Source organism: Erigeron canadensis, chromosome 6 (assembly GCF_010389155.1).
Source record: "Erigeron canadensis isolate Cc75 chromosome 6, C_canadensis_v1, whole genome shotgun sequence".
NCBI lineage: Eukaryota > Viridiplantae > Streptophyta > Magnoliopsida > Asterales > Asteraceae > Erigeron > Erigeron canadensis.
In genome coordinates, this window is record NC_057766.1 from 19,522,585 (window position 1) to 19,538,959 (window position 16,375).

Here is a 16,375-nt window from a genome sequence, read left to right on the forward strand (position 1 = left end):
GATAAACCAGTTGACTCATTTTTATCTGAAAAATGTACTTTTTTTGAGAACTCTTATGAGTCAAGTATGAAGTTAAGGGGACTCCACTAGATGTAGATTTACCCTTATTCCATACTTCATCAATCTTGTCATGATCTATCTTTTGAAAATCAATTTCAGTGGACGTAAAAATAGTGTCACATCCCTTCATTGTAAAACATTTAATACTCTTATCAACAGGCTAAGTTGACATACTTGATTAGACCCTATAGGAGCACTAGCATCATAAACTCCATTCTTAGGATCTACTGGTCTCACAAAAGAACTTTCTAGCTTATGTTTCTTGTTAAGCTCTTTTATTTTATCAATTGAGCTTTTAGCGCTATTAGAGGTCTTAGGTTCAACATTTTGTTTTTGTGAGACAATTGGAGCGATTTCACCAATATTGACCTTCTCAGAAAGTTGTGTTAGAGAATCTGTATAATTATCATTAAATGGACCTCTAACTTCCTTATAATTCAAACCCAAACCACTTTAATCTTTTGAATCCCGTGGTACAGGCTTTTGCATCTGCATTGATCTTATTAGTTCAGATCCCCTAATTTGATCCAATCTTGCATTAAGCTTAACTATTTCTAATTTTGCATCAACTAATTCTTTCTTTTTCTTAGAAAAATCTTCAGTTAGTTGAACATATTGTTCATTTACAACTTTTTCCATTAAAACTGACTCTTTTAATTTTTCTTTCAATGCAAGAATATCCTTATCAGATGCACGAATTTATCTTGATAAAGACTTTCCTGTTTCACCAAACCAGAATTTTTGGCAAACAAAGAGTCGTTTTCTTTCTTAAACATAGAGTTTTGACTAGTTAAGTTAATGACAGATTTATCCAAATGAACACCTCAAATTTCAAGTCTGACACCATTTTACAAACGTCAACAATAGAAAGTAAAGAACAAGATACCTTTTGATCTGCAGCCTTGCAACCTGCCATGTATGCAACAAAATCTTCAGTTGTCATACCTTCAGGTATCACGAAGTTCTTCATTTGATCTTCGATGCTCTTCTTAGAACTGTCATCAACAGGAATAGATGACTCTTCCTTTTCTTCAGATGCTTTCACCGCTGTCATAGGTTCACTCTCAGATCTCACAGTCTTAGTAACATTTCGTACATTCTGCTTAACTATCTCAGATGCACTTTCTTTACTTGAGTATACATCATAATCAATTGTTGTAGCTACCTCATCATAGACTTCTACCATGTAGGCATGATTCGAGGTATCATCAGATTGTGTATCCCATTGATAAGTACCATCCGGATTCTGAACAACAACGGCCTTTAACTCCAAAAATGGTGACGAAACTGGCTGTTGTGGTGTAGCACGAAATGTAATCATTGCTTGAGTTTTCTGATTACTTGGAGTAATACCGCCTTAATTATAATTTTGACGACCAACTGTGGTATTATCAATCCTCTTAGGTCGTTGACACTCTCTTGCAAAGTGACCAAATCCATCGCAATTGAAACATTTCACCTTGGATTTGTCAAAGCCTTTGGTGCCATTACCTATAGGTCTCCCAGCTCTTTGAGTGAATCTTCTGACCTTAATAGTAAGCATAGCTAGCTGCCATTGTAGATCCATTTCTTCCAAATCGTCAGGATCTATTTGATTGTAATCCTCATTGATCAAAGCAGGATCAGTAACCTTTCCTCCAATAAAAGCTTCATGAGCATTACGGAAAGCTGAGTAAACACTCATTCTACCTTCTGCAGAACTCATACCCATCGGCATGGAGTGAAAAGATTGTACATTGCACTTGACATTCGCAGTTGCATTGTCATAAGCAACATATCTAGCAAGACCTTCAGCATCTACTATTGGTGTAGCTTCAGAACCACTTAGAAATGCATTATTCCCCGAGCTAGAAATTGCTAAATGAACAGACTTAGCATGATACAATGATGGATCTTGAGTAAAATCTGAGTGTGTATCCTTAATTCTTCTTTTCATATCTCTGTTTTTAAGCTTGGAAACCACCTTCTCAAAGTCCCATGAACTATATTCTTGATCATCTTGAAGTTGATGAACATATTCGGTCCAAGACTTAGGTAGTGAGTCCAAAAACTTATCAACTAGCTCAGTATCAGAATAAACAACCTCAAAATATGATAACTCAGTAGTCAAATGACTGAATCGAGTGATGATCTCATCAAGAGATTCTCCTTTCAGTCCATTGAAGGCTTCATATTGACGCTTTAGAAGTTTGATACGATTCTTCTTCAAAGTTGCATCACCCTCGCAATATCTTTCGAGAGCGTCCCATAAGTCCTTTGAAGTAGTATACTTTTTGAACAAATGTATACTATCTTGAGATAAGGCCATAGTAAGTGTGGACAAGGCCTTTCCCTCAACAGCGTATCTCTTTCTTTCCTCAATAGGCATATCGGCATAAGAATACCTACCGATCATTCCATTCTTTTCATATGAAGGCCAATCAAAACCTTGAGTTATCACCAGCCACATGTCCATATCAGTGAGACGAATGTAGTCTTCAAAACGTCTCTTCCACATCCAATAGTTTTTCATACGAAACAACTTTGGAGGTGTATTACCACGACCAACCTCATGATCGTGCATGATCATCTGGCTAATGAGTAGGGCATTTGGTGAATTTGCGGCAGCTGGAATAGGAGTCATTTCGAATCTTTTGAAGTCAAACCAATCGAAATAACAAAAGTATGTGTGGCACGATCTCACACAAAGTACACGTGGCATGAAGTGAAGCACGAAGGATGCGTGAGAAGCACATGACACGAGGTACGTCACGAAAGACACTTGTCACGACCTTAAGCACGAAGAGCAGTTCGTGCTGACGTGGCACGAAGTTGACACGAAGTCACTAGATGACGTAAGCACGAGCATGAAGTACACCTCGTGCTGACGTAAGCACGAAGTGACACGAAGAGGATCATGAAAATCCCTTTTAACATGAATTTCGAATTGATTTTGCAATCAATAGCGAATCAAGCAGTGTTACACCTTCTGGTAATCAACCTTAGGGCTCTGATACCACTTGTAAGGTCCTATGGAATTGCGTGGATCATAATAAGATGCGATTCGTTATGTCAAGAGTGCAGAATCCTCTTGAGATAACTAGATTGCTATTGCCTTTTGCTGATTAATGAGTAATTAACCAACCCAAGGAGATGCACAAAGCTTGTGGTTCGTGTAGGAGGTCACATGAGCAACAAGTAGCTTGAATTTGTGATTATGAATATAATGGATCAAAAGATTAACCTAATTTCGTAGATTAGGTTTGTATTTATACTAATAGGATATTGGTTCGTGTGGACTTAAGCCTTAATCGAAGATTACAGCCCAAAACAATAACCAATTGGTCTCCCTCGTGCTGACAGCACGAGGTCAGTCCTACATGCTGATGACGTCAGCACAAGGTTCGACCCCTAGGTTCTTTGTTCGACTTCGTTTGGCTCGTACATAACATTCAATCATCGTTTAAGTATTCTACGACACTTATAAACCTTGATTCTATGTTCTTGTACCTGCAAAACAATATATAACACACAAACACAATATAAAACATAAACAAATATAATATTGAAGTTCAAACGTAAACATTAAATATCAACACAAGTTCTTATTCAAATGATTACAAACATAGTTCCTAAAACATAAACGATAATCAAATCTATGTTGCGATTGTCACAACGAATCTGCATCTATAGACACCATGGATTCGACAAGATAATTTCGGTTTTAATTCTTCTTCGTCGGGTTTTGCTCAAAAAGCATGTTTGGTAAAATTTATATATATTTATATTTTTCTCGGTTTGTATATATATATCTATATTATTTTCGGTTTATATAAGTTTATATAAATCTATATATATATATTTATATTTATATATATATTTCGGATATATGGTTCTATGTTTATTTGTTTGTTTCTAAGATTCACAACGGATGATCAATACACCACCGGCTGCGGGTTCCTCTTTCGAAGATTTGGAGGCGGTTCAAGAGACATAACCCCGAAGTTAGTGTTTCGTCTCCTCAAAAAGAGAAACGAAAACATTGGAAGAGAGACACCGACGAGCCGAAGAAAATATCGTCCCAACTAGATTGGACGGAAGCGGAAAGCTTGGCGTTATGTCGAGCTTGGGTTGATGTTTCCGAAGACCCCAAATGCGGTATATAAATTCGTATATTTATAAATATATGCGAAATATATATATATATTTAAGTAAATACCGTATATATATTTATATAATTTTCGGTTTATTTATATATATTTATATTATTTCGGTATATATATATATATATTTATATTATTTTCGGTTTACATATATATTTATATAATTTTTGGTTTATACATATATATTTATATAATTTTCGGTTTGTATATATATATAATTATATTTAAACCGTGTTAATATATATATATATATTTTTTTTAGCAAATTATCAAAAGGCTCGGACTTTTTGGTTGAAGGTTCAAGAAGGTTATCATACAACCTTGAATAGGTCGACGTATCGAGGCATTGAATCGTTACAGGGGAAGTGACGGAAAATCCGGACTAGCGTCACCAAGTTCAATGCTATTATAACTCGGGCTTAGTGGTGCGGGTTATCAAAGTGGTACAAGCGAACAAGATTTGATTAGTAATGCGTGTAGCGAGTATAATGCTCGAAACCCGAATTTTAATTTTTTTAAAGGAATGGCAATGTTTGAGGAGAAGTTCAAAGTGGAAGGTTATTGAAACTATGGAGTCGATGAATAGTCAGGATGAGTCGAGTTCAAAAAGGTCTAAGACAACATCGGACAGTTCGGGACAGCAAAGTGTGGGGTCATCTGCGAGGGTTGCATTTGACCTTAATGATACTGATGAGGAGGAACCGCAGCCACAACTGTCTAGGTTGAGCCGTTCGGTTGGGAGAGATCAGGCAAAAAAAGTCGGACATGCGGGGGGCTCACGGAAGAGGAAGTCGGCGGCGGTGGATGAGGAGGCGTTTAACTTAGCGGTGGAGATGCGGACTTTGCAAGAACAGGGCAAGCAACGCCAAGAGATCGAACTTCAGAAGCTTCGACTCAAGTCCAAAAAACAACGAAGCAGAGATATGGAGTTGTTGGCTAGGGACTTGTCTAATCTCGATTCGGCTGACTGAGCTGCTTTGCTAGATGAGAAGGCTAGAATTCTTGCCGAATATGGATTTTTGTAGTTTTAGTATGTTTTTATTAAGTACTTCGAATTTAAATTTGTATTGTATTTTTATTTTGAATTTTTGGTAAGTCGTTTTAATTATTCGAAATTTTATTTACCATGTTTAAGCTTTATTTTATATATAAATAAGGCCGAATCTCATATTTTCCCTTCTTAACCTTAAAAATAACATATTTACCCATCTAAACTACATAATATCATATATCCCCATACTAAACACTAAAAATCTCTTATTTAACCATTTTATTGAAATAATTAAAACCCAATACACTAAATTATTTTACCATTTTTATCACACATATTAGATAAGATTGAATAAATAAATCTCATTCCAATCACAATAAATATACAGGTTCGTATAGATTGCTCGTAGTCCCAGATACATACATAAAGATCAACATTTGCAATGTAGAAATCCTACCAAACAACATGTGATAACAAATGCAATTTGAGAGCATGTACGCCATTAATCTCTCACATGCGAAATAAATTCCTTCTCGATCGCCAAGAAAAACTTCCTAATTACATCTGCTAACAATCCTTCTTCTTTGATATACAAGTATTAAACCAATAAAAAAAAATAGATATCGATAACCCAAATAAGAATTTTTGGGGTGTGAATTATATTTCGTTAAATTACATTTTGCTATGATCTATAGTTGTTTTAGTTGCCATTTAGGGTTGTTTATATATCTCAAACAACGAAGCAAGAAAAGGGAGATTCAAATGTTTTTTTCTTTATTTAATCTATCTAATATGTGTGGTAAGATGGAAAATTAATCTATCTGATTGTGTTTTTATTACATTTTTTAATGAAATGGATAATATGTGAGTTTTAATATTTAGTATGGAGATATATGATATTATATAGTTTATATGGGTAAATATGTTATTTTAAAGATTAAGAAGGGGATATATGAGATTTATATATAATCAATAAATAACATATATAATAAATAAATTACAATATAATAATTATAAAAAAAAAGTTAAAAAAAAATAAAGGAATGCCCCTTATCATTAGCAAGGAACATATGTCGTTTTTTTAAAGGTGGAAGTTGATATGTAGACAGTCTTACCCCTACCAAAGGTAGAGAGGCTCCTTCCAAGTTCTACCATAGGTAGAAAAGGACCTCCAGCCTTGTTGGGCATAAGGATCGAACCCATGATCTCTGTTTTCAGAGGCATGAATTCCAACCACTGATGTTTCCCATATTAAAATTTTCATATACTACTATTTTGGATAAAGCTACACTCAAAAAGAGACCTTGAATCACGGAGGATATTAAACTTACATCTATAATCATCATCTTCATAGGAATGATTGCTTCTTGTAATAGTTTTCTCCATCTGATTCTTTTTGAAAACGAGTCTAGCTCCAAACCCACTTATAAGTGAATTATCCCAAGAAAAAGGCGCGTCGATGGAAACATCAATGGCAGTGGATGTTTTGACAGTTTTTTCCCACCAAGTGGTGCCTCTGAATGACTCAAACGAAACATACCCCATCCATGTATGGCTATCAGCACTTTCGTTCATCCAAAACACTTGCTCATCTTGATGACACCCCGTTTCCATCTGCATCTGTTGCTTCTCCTCCTCCTGCCCCATTGTTATTGTTACAGAATCATACCAGAAGTGTTCCTTTGAAACATAGCAGAATAAGAATCCAGAAAATTCATTGAACCAATTCTCGGGAAGTCTCAATCTACATCTCCTCCCTTTGGCAAGACAAGGTTTAAACCTCTGTGGAACCTCTAACCCATTTAGCTCCATGATCAGAGCCTGAGCCTTTCCCTGATGCAAAGTGCAAACAAGTCATACAATTAAATTGATTATTTTAATTACATATTATATATATATATATAGAGAGAGAGAGGGGGTATGGAGTATGTGGCTGTTAGATACCTAACTTGGGTGTAAAACCCCTCATATATTGTTTTTTTAATCCATAAAAAGCAGGGGTCCAAGCATTTATATATATATATATTAAAATATTGGTATGTGAGGGGTTCTACACCCAAGCTTATCTGGCAGCCACATACTACATTTGTTCATATATATATATATATATATAAACAATTGTAAAACGACAACGTATGTACAGATGGTGGTGAACCATACATACAACATACCTGGAGCATGGTTTTTAGTAATCTCTCACTACCAAGGATGTTGCAAAGCCCATCTTCTGATTGTATAGTAATTGAGACTTGACATAACCATTCACAGTTTCTATGAACATCATCTCTAATGGCTTCAAGGGAGTCACAGTTGATAGCTTGGAGAATTGACAGATTTGTTGGAAGCTCAGGCAATTCAAGAAGTTTGTGGCAACCACTCAGATCGAGAAGTTTGAGCTTTGTAAGTTGGAAGAGGCTGAAATCTAATCGTGAAAAATCATTTTGACATAGATGTAGCTCTTGTAAGTTGGATAACTCACCAATCTCACATGGTATTTCTCCATCTTTTAGTCTGTGTCCATTGAGATTCAACTTTTTTAACAAACGTGGCAAGTGAGGAAGACTAGATTGTACACCATCAAACACGCACAACGTCACGTACCAGAAAAGATTCTCTAAACAACAATTTTCATAGAACAAATCTTTTGGAACCCAAACAAATTTTGTGGAACTAGCTAATTCAAACTTCTGCAGATGTTTTAATGCACGAAAGTTTCCTTCTATGCACTTCAAATTTGAACAATTGATCAACTGCAGCGAAATAAGGTTGGTACAACATCTTCCGACTGATGAGGGGAGAACTTCTATCCCAACATCTGTTAAACATAACTCTACCAAGCTATCCATCTTTGCTTCAATCTCTGGGAACTCACATAGTGAATCGCAATATGAAATTTTAAGTCTTTCCAGCTTTTCCATCCAAACAATGGTCGGAAATCTTGTAAGCTTGTCACAATTACCTATAGATATGTAAGCAAGTCTTGAATGATTTCCAAGTGATGGATCAATTTCTTTTAAACTGTCACAGCCATAGAGTGTGAGCTTTTGAAGACATGGGAGTCCACCAAAATCAGGCGTTCTTTCTAGATAATCCGCATTACTGAGTTGAAGCTCTTTCAAACACGGCAAATGCTGATGCATACATAAATGAATTTTACAAAATGGTTAATTAATACCAAACCAAATAAAGGATGGTCAGTGTACTTTTACAACGAAACATATATCCAACTCAATATACTCACAAGGACGATCCATGTAATTTACTCTTCTGCGATTCAAAAGTTATAATATATTTATTGGAAGATGACAAAGAATCAAGCCATGTAAAAGTTTTGCTCTCATTAACCAACATTTAATAGGATGCCATGAGCAAGCAACTATCTATATATGCTAACCATAGTAACAGAGAATTACCTTGCAGCCCTTCCAAAGTTCCTTTTGCAAGCTCCCATACAGCTTTAAAACAACAAGTTTTGTTGCTTTAAAACTTTCAAGGAACGGACTTGCACTGTACCAAGGTAATTCAATATATCTCAGCTCATTTGAAAGAAAAGCAAGCCCTTCATCGTAGCTGCCTTCGTAATAGCTACTCGAGTAGTTCACTTCAAGGAATCTTAGTTTCTTCATGTTTGAAACAAGCTTAATAAAGCATGGTGAATAATCATGACAAACGTATCGTATGGCTTCAATCTTATCATTTTCCTGCAATAAAAAGGTGGGAAAAAGCAATATAAAGATAGACTTGGAGCATCTTATGTCGGGCTCATATATATCATGACTATCTTACAGAAATAGCATAACCTTTACCGTTGTTGCATATTCAGAAAACATGTTTGCAATCTCATTCGTTCTCCAAACCCTGCTATGTTTTTCAGGATTGTTGGGATGTTCTCTTCTAACAATGTCATGTCCCATTTCTTGAACCAAGTCATGCATATCAAAACAGCCATTTGAAGAAATAGTAAGGAGAGCCTTTTGTATCAACACAGCTACGCCTATACCCGGGTAAAAACCGCACGCATCGAGTTTCCTAGTTGCCTCATCTTTCTTTTTTCCCCTATGAAAACACGCGATATCTAAGAATAAATCTTTCTCGTCGTTGTCTAGGCCATCGTAACTTATTTTGAGTTGATCCATGACCTTTCGCGGCGGGATGCGTTTTAACTTGTCCAACATGCTAATCCACTCATTCTTATCTTTGCCATAAAGAATAGATCCTAAGATTTTAAGTGCCAACGGGAGCCCATCAACGTAAGAGATCACACGTACAGAAAGCTTATCATAATCTTCCAAAGGTTTATTTTCATCATATGCATTTCTTCTAAAAAGCCGAATAGCTTCATCAAGTGATAATAAACTAACCGGACAGACCACGTCTACCCTGTGAGATATTAGCACCTGTTTATTCCTGGTTGTGATTATTACTCTGCTCCCGTCACCAAACCAATCATGTGATCCAGCTAACGCCTCCAGTTGTTCATGGTCATCGACATCATCAAGAACAATCAATACCTTCCTACGACATAACATATGTTTAATCTTGTGTTTTCCTATATCAAGACTTGGCACTTCAAACTTTTTGTCAAAAGCAGATGATAGAACTTTTTCTTGCAGAGTTTTTAAACCATTGTGTTGGCTGGATTCCTCCCGAATATTTCCAACAAAACAACAAGCATTAAAACTAGCTGAGATTTCCATATAAAGAGAAGTTGCGAGAGTAGTCTTACCACCGCCCCCAACCCCCCATATCCCAACCATTCGCACACCACCTGACCCAATTCTTAAATGGGATTTTAAATCTTGCAATCGAGTTCCCATTCCAACAAGGTTTTCATCATGAATGATTAAATCTAAGGATGACAACTTGTCTAAAAGTGAACCAACAATCTCTTTGATACATTTTGCTTCATGCCTGCACATTGGAAATTACGGAGATGTATCAATGTATCATTTACACAATTAAACTGCTGTAAAAAAGCAAATGAAGAAAAGATTGATTACCCGTTGGCTACCAGCCTGGGTTCCCATCCAGCAATGTTACTTGCATCAAAGAGTGCTTTTCTCCATGATGCAATTTTTTGGTAGTTGTTTTCTGACAGCTCGTGTTTGGAAAATGCTTCTCCATACTTATCTTTCTGTTTTCTAACATCAGAGGGATCCACGCCATAAAATATGGGGACAACCATCTGCCCCTTTTCATCCCTGCATTTCATAATATGTGCAAGCTCATCCATACACCAAGAAGAATCGGCATAGTTCTCAGAGAATACGATGATAGCAATCTGAGATTCTTGGATAGCGTTAAACAAGGATGGGCCGATGGAATCACCTCTTGGAAGTGTTACATCGTCCTTGTAAGTTCGTATTCCGCTTTGTTCAAGAGCAGAGTAGAGATGATCTACAAAATTCTTGCGAGTGTCTTCTCCTCTAAAGCTAAGAAACACATCATATTTCCATATCTTTGAAGACAAAGATAATGATGTTGATGATGAAGATGCCATAACTGATGTGTTTGATCAGTAAGGCAGAATGAAAATAAGCTAATAAGTTGCATATTGAAAGACCTATACACAAAGTCAACAACAGGAAACCTGGAGGAAAATTCATAGGTGGGGACATGTTCATTAAACTAATAGTGATGAAGCTTCCTGTCAAAAAAATCCATTTTTTTGTATTTTTACTATAATATACATTTGTTTAAACTTATTATATGACATTATTTTGTTTACAATATAAAGTCTATACCTTTTTATTAAAATAACTAATTCTTTGTTTCACCCTTAAAAAAAACTAATTCTTTGTTACAGCTTATTATGCAACATTATTATATTATGGTGATGATGTAACTATCACTATGATCGCGTAATGGAGCCGGTTCGATGAATATGTCGTGTTACATAACTGATCATTGATCTTAACAAATTTATTATTCATTTTTAATAACATGGATTTTTGGTTAATTGTTAAACTATTGATAAATCAAACTTGAAATGAATGACTTATGTATATTACAAATTTTCTACCTTTGAACATTCATTTTAGTGTTTCTACACACACACACTATCTATACTCTTGTATGTAAATTCTATTTTAATTTTTAAGGTGTGTATATCAAGTTTTTTTATAATGTTTAATCGCATTATATCACTGTAGAGTAGGAGATTACAGGGGAGGGAAAGAAGTTAGGAATGGAGAAAAAACATGATTTTGCGTACAGGGGAGGGAAAATTAAGGTTACTTAACCTAGGTTAAGATTATTAAAGGAGTTATTTAGTTAGGGAATATCAGATGATGTTGATGGGCTAGATCTATCGCCGCCGCATCTCGCGAGCATACATCTATTTTATATATAAATATGGAACAAAATTGAAAGTGTTTATGAAAGATATTGATGAGAGTACTTTACATCTACTCTTTTTTATCCCAGTAAGAAATCGAATTTCTAATATAAGAAATATACCAACACCCCTCTGGTTTGATCTATGACAATTCTTTTTGTTTAGATCACACAGGAAACTGGCCAAATGACCTTTAAATGACCCAAAATCAGAGCACTTTGACTAGCATTGTGCTGTCGTCTGATCCAACTCACCCCACCCCCTCCTGTTTTACCCGGAAAAAAACAGCATAACGGTGCATCATCGAGAGACAGACCAGACAACCATGGATAGATAAACTTGAACCACTTACTAGTCCAGTTATTAAAAAATAACCAATATTTTACATTTAATTACTACATTACCATCATATACATGAAAATGCCACGGAAAGAGAGGAAAGCAACGTTTCTGATGCAGAAAAAAGGAGAGGTCTGGTACAAAAAAATACCATAAGTAGTCTCTGATGCCTCAATGAGCATAACATTTGGACCAGACTCATCGAGTGCAACTAATACAAAAACCTACACTGAAAATTATGGCTATACTAATGACCCAATTATGCAACAAACCAGAAGATGGTTTTTCTTGTCTGTGGAAGCTTAGTAATTATTATAACGTCAATTGAGCTTCAATGCATCTTCTATTCTAGGCTCAAAGCTCTTGATTTTTTATTACGTTTTCTTCTTGATCACTAACACTTCCAGCTGACATTTCCTGCAAGGAGAACGAAAGACATTCTTCAGCATACATTTTTCCTTTCTATGTGATATTTCGTTTCACCAAAAGTCTAATGCTACATGACTATTGTTAGGTAGCCTTGGATCATAAGATTCCTCTATTGATTGTTACTAAAGGGTATTTTATATAATTAACATATTATTCTATCATGTATCTAGTCAGACATTGTAGTTATTATAAAGGAAATAAGATGTATAAGTGGGTAAACATACCAAACCTAAAGCTTCAACAAGACTTCTGCGATTCTCTTCACTAGATATACCTATTAGCATTTTCATCAGATATTCTCTTTGTTCCGGTTTCAGATGCTTCTCCAGCCCGTTAGCTACCATCTCCATTTCAGGCTGCACAAAACAAATAGCCAAAATATGAGGTCCGGTTATTTATTTTCTGATAAGACCTTCCATTAGCCTCCTCTCCTGCAAAAGTAGTTATACCAGAAGATTGCCCACCAGCCAGCAATTCATAAAAAAAAAGGCTTCCAAAAAAATGTCTCACCAACCACCAAAAAGTGAATTCAAGTTCCTCACATTAGCGTTAAATGCATACTTTGTGAGGCAAAAGCTGGAAACACCAAGAAAAAGAGAAAATTCACAAAGCTTTACCATGTGACTAAACTTACAGAGTTTTCTATTGGGGGAAATATCCTGTGAACTAGACATAACTTCGACAATTCGTTCACTGCTTCAATAGGTTTACCTTGCATTTCCAGAGCCTAAATATAGCAAATGGAGCAATGTCAATAAATTATAATGATTGGCCCAGCCTTTTACCTACAAAAAAGTGCAACCGTCCCACTATATATTTTTTTCTTGGGTGAAAGGGCAATTGCCAATTGTTACCCTGGTAAATACATTACTAAAAAACGCTGCAGTATTTAACTCATCATAGTAATTTGGCTTTTGTTAACTTCTAAAAAAAAGGTTAAATATGCAATCTCCGGTGCTTTGTAAATTAGGTTTGAACTAGTGCAACAAGTTAGTTTTTTTTAACAGTAAGCACAATAAATATTTATAAAAACTGCAATAAATTGGACGAAAAGTGATGCGCGTTAACCTAACCCAACTTGTTTCACCAGAGCAGTAAAAGACCCATTTTGCTTCATTACGTAACCGGCTCAACCCACTCATTTAGATACCTCTCACATAATGCATATATTGCCCACCAGATGTAATATTCATATTGTCAACTGTTTTAAGTAAAAGCATACTATAACTCACCCAAGCTTGTAAGAGCCATGAACGTGTACGTGCCGCAACAGCTGCAGTAACAATCCTAGCAGCACGAAAGCTTTCAAGACCAATGTTATCGGCAAGCCCAGCAATAAATTCCCGTGCATCCTCACCATCAATCTGAACAAATGTAGAATGGCTTGCTACCCTGCAAAAGTTTATTAGAAAAAAGATTTTAGAATAATGAATACATGAAAATCAAACAACTTGATTGTTGTAAGTATCATTTGCTGAAACAATATACCTGGCACAAGTGTTTAAGATAAAGTCAACGGATGTGCGAAAGATTGAATCTCGTGAATTATTGTTTTCGATAAATACTTTCACTCCAGACATCCTGCATATTTGACGCAACTGTTTGCCACTCACATAATCAGAATATAATTTACATAAGTTTAAAAAAAAGAACACAGAAGTACTAAAATTGAAAAAGATGTACTCACCGAGATTATATCATCTTCTTGGAGATCTTCTCCACTCGTTCTATAGTCCAAGATTGCTGGAAATCAAGTTGAGGAAGATGTAATTCGGTGAGGAAGTCAACAACAATCACGGAAGCTTGAGAAATAGTGTTGTTACCTACGCGAAATGCAATTCTATAATGAAATACAATAACACAACCCGCGCCTACTGGTTTTATATATATATATATATACATGATACATGCAACACGATAATGACATCAGACAACAGAATGTTATTTTATCCTAATAATGAACTGTACAATGTTATTTTTCCCTAAATAATGACATCACCATTGAATCATATGTTATTTTTCCCTATATATAATATGACCTTCTCCATTGGCATGTAATTCATGTGGTGTGAAAATAGGCCTGACCTCGGACAACAGAAGAACCATATAGACATACATCATTCCGTTCAATTTTTGACTGATTTACCAAATTTTGAAGGAGCGTGCAACATTGTTATGAAAAATCAAAAATTTGATGCACACTCATCTAAAACTTGATAGACGACTACCATGTGTGTCACCCTCTTATTCTTTTCTATTTACTTTAGCATAAGGAATCTATTTGATACATATCAAAAACAAGTAGTCAAGTATGATAATGTTTGCATATGTAATGTAATTCATCATAAACCAACAAAATCATAATGCATTTCACATTTCAAAAAACAAACCTCTAATCAACGAATTCGCCTTCCGTTGACTCTCCTCCATATCAAGTACTCCCTCCAACGGCGCAGCATGAGTATCCGGCCACCAATCCGGAAGCCTCTTATTCGACCTCTCCCAATTCGTGGCCACGGAATCTCTCAACTCTTCGACACTCGACAACGGATTCACATTCACACTTCCCTCATTTCTAAAATCTTTCTTAGTAGCACTTACAACCACTTCCCTCCCACCTAAACTCCTATCTCTCCTAGTCACCACCTCCCCGCCGACACCGCCCCGTTTCCTTAACAAACTCCCAAACCCTAACCTTAAAATATTCAAAACCTTAAAAATCACGAAACTAACCAAACTTAAAACAACTAACTTTCCCATAAAGTACACCGTTGACTTCCGACAAGACACCACCACCCTCTTGTCACTATCAACGGTGATCAAAGTTTGTAAATCCAAAACGGCGTCGTTTCCGGATTCAATGAATTCATTCAAGTCAAAGTTAAAAGAATTCAATAAGTTATGTATAGATACAGGTGGATTATCTAAGCGGATTACCATGTGAAGTTTGGAATCTGGGTCAGGTGGGTATGTGGTGGCATCGGTGGTAGTGGTAGTGAAATCGATGGTGTTGCGGCGGCGACGGAAGTGGCGGCGACGGCGGAGAGAGCAGGTGGGTGTGCTGCGGTGGAGATTGGGTTTGGGAAGTGGTGGATAGTGGTGGTTGATGGGTGGATAGTGGTGGAGTGAATTTAGCGATGAGTTCATTGTTGTAGTGTTGACCGGCGGCAGGTGAAGTGATAGTTTTCGTTGACCACCGGATATTATTAACCACGAATTTTCTATTTTTTCTTTTTTGCCACCGATGTGAATATACTACACTTGCGTTGATTAGAGTAAAGATTACTAGCAGTACCGTTAGTTAGAAAAAGGGGTGTTTGGTACTACGAAATACTTATTAGTTAGAAAAGGGGGTGTCTGGTATTACGAAATATTTTTGATTGTTTGGTTATAAAGGAGATTGAAAAAGAAAATTAAAAAGGGAGAATCGATTTCATTCACTTCATTCTTTATAAGTTGTAGAGGATAAATTAGAATGGAAAAAAAACAAATTTGTTTTAATGATGTTATCTATATCTATACTTCTATACTATCTATATCTATATCTATACTATATTATAAAGCAGATTTTCCTTAGATTTTCAACATTGAACTTGAAATTTTCAATATTGATTTTAAGTACTTCCCTAAAATGTCCCTCCTATCTATTCTATATTTATCTAAAATAACTATAATACCCTTTCTCTCTCCTCAAATCTCAACCAATCATCTTTTTTTTTTCTCCTTCATAAATTATTTATTCCTCCAATTCATTCAAAAATTTTTATCTCAAAAACCGTACATTCGATAAATTATAAAAGTTGTATGGGTGTTCTTAAAATTTCATGCTCTTTCATCAGAGATGTCATTCGATATACTTTCGACAAATTTTTAAATCCGAGGGCGGAGCCCGTACGGCTAAGGCATTTGACTATCATACTCTATGACATATCAACTCCTATAACCTATCATACTCAATGACCTAGGTATCACCCCACCATCTCACCGCTGCAACGCGCGGGTACTTGCTCTCGTATTATAAAGCAAATCCCCTTTTCAATTTTCAATAGTCAATTTCAACAATGTACACATGATAAT

The 16,375-nt window shown here is 35.8% G+C and overlaps 3 protein-coding genes across 3 annotated transcripts; all 3 read right to left on the reverse strand.

Annotated features, from left to right (window-relative positions):
• Positions 1-6,246: 6,246 nt before the first annotated feature.
• On the reverse strand, positions 6,247-8,870 carry LOC122605600 (TMV resistance protein N-like). The gene is made up of 3 exons (XM_043778560.1): positions 8,607-8,870; positions 7,365-8,324; positions 6,247-7,026 (listed from the first exon to the last, which is right to left on the reverse strand). The coding sequence occupies exons 1-3, from the start codon at positions 8,817-8,819 to the stop codon at positions 6,454-6,456; spliced, it is 1,746 nt and encodes a 581-aa protein (XP_043634495.1). The 5' UTR covers positions 8,820-8,870; the 3' UTR covers positions 6,247-6,453.
• LOC122604416 (disease resistance protein RUN1-like) lies at positions 8,844-10,693 on the reverse strand (the record flags this gene model as incomplete). The annotated part of the gene is made up of 3 exons (XM_043777311.1): positions 10,194-10,693; positions 9,000-10,104; positions 8,844-8,894 (listed from the first exon to the last, which is right to left on the reverse strand). Coding segments are annotated over exons 1-3 (1,656 nt in total), but the record flags the coding sequence as incomplete, so codon positions are not given.
• Positions 10,694-11,962: 1,269 nt separating this feature from the next.
• Positions 11,963-15,588, reverse strand: LOC122603517. Its single transcript, XM_043776242.1, has 7 exons — positions 14,689-15,588; positions 13,986-14,041; positions 13,787-13,896; positions 13,531-13,690; positions 12,933-13,025; positions 12,523-12,654; positions 11,963-12,286 (listed from the first exon to the last, which is right to left on the reverse strand). Exons 1-7 carry the CDS (start codon positions 15,443-15,445, stop codon positions 12,224-12,226), a joined length of 1,371 nt encoding a protein of 456 aa, XP_043632177.1. The 5' UTR covers positions 15,446-15,588; the 3' UTR covers positions 11,963-12,223.
• Positions 15,589-16,375: the final 787 nt, after the last annotated feature.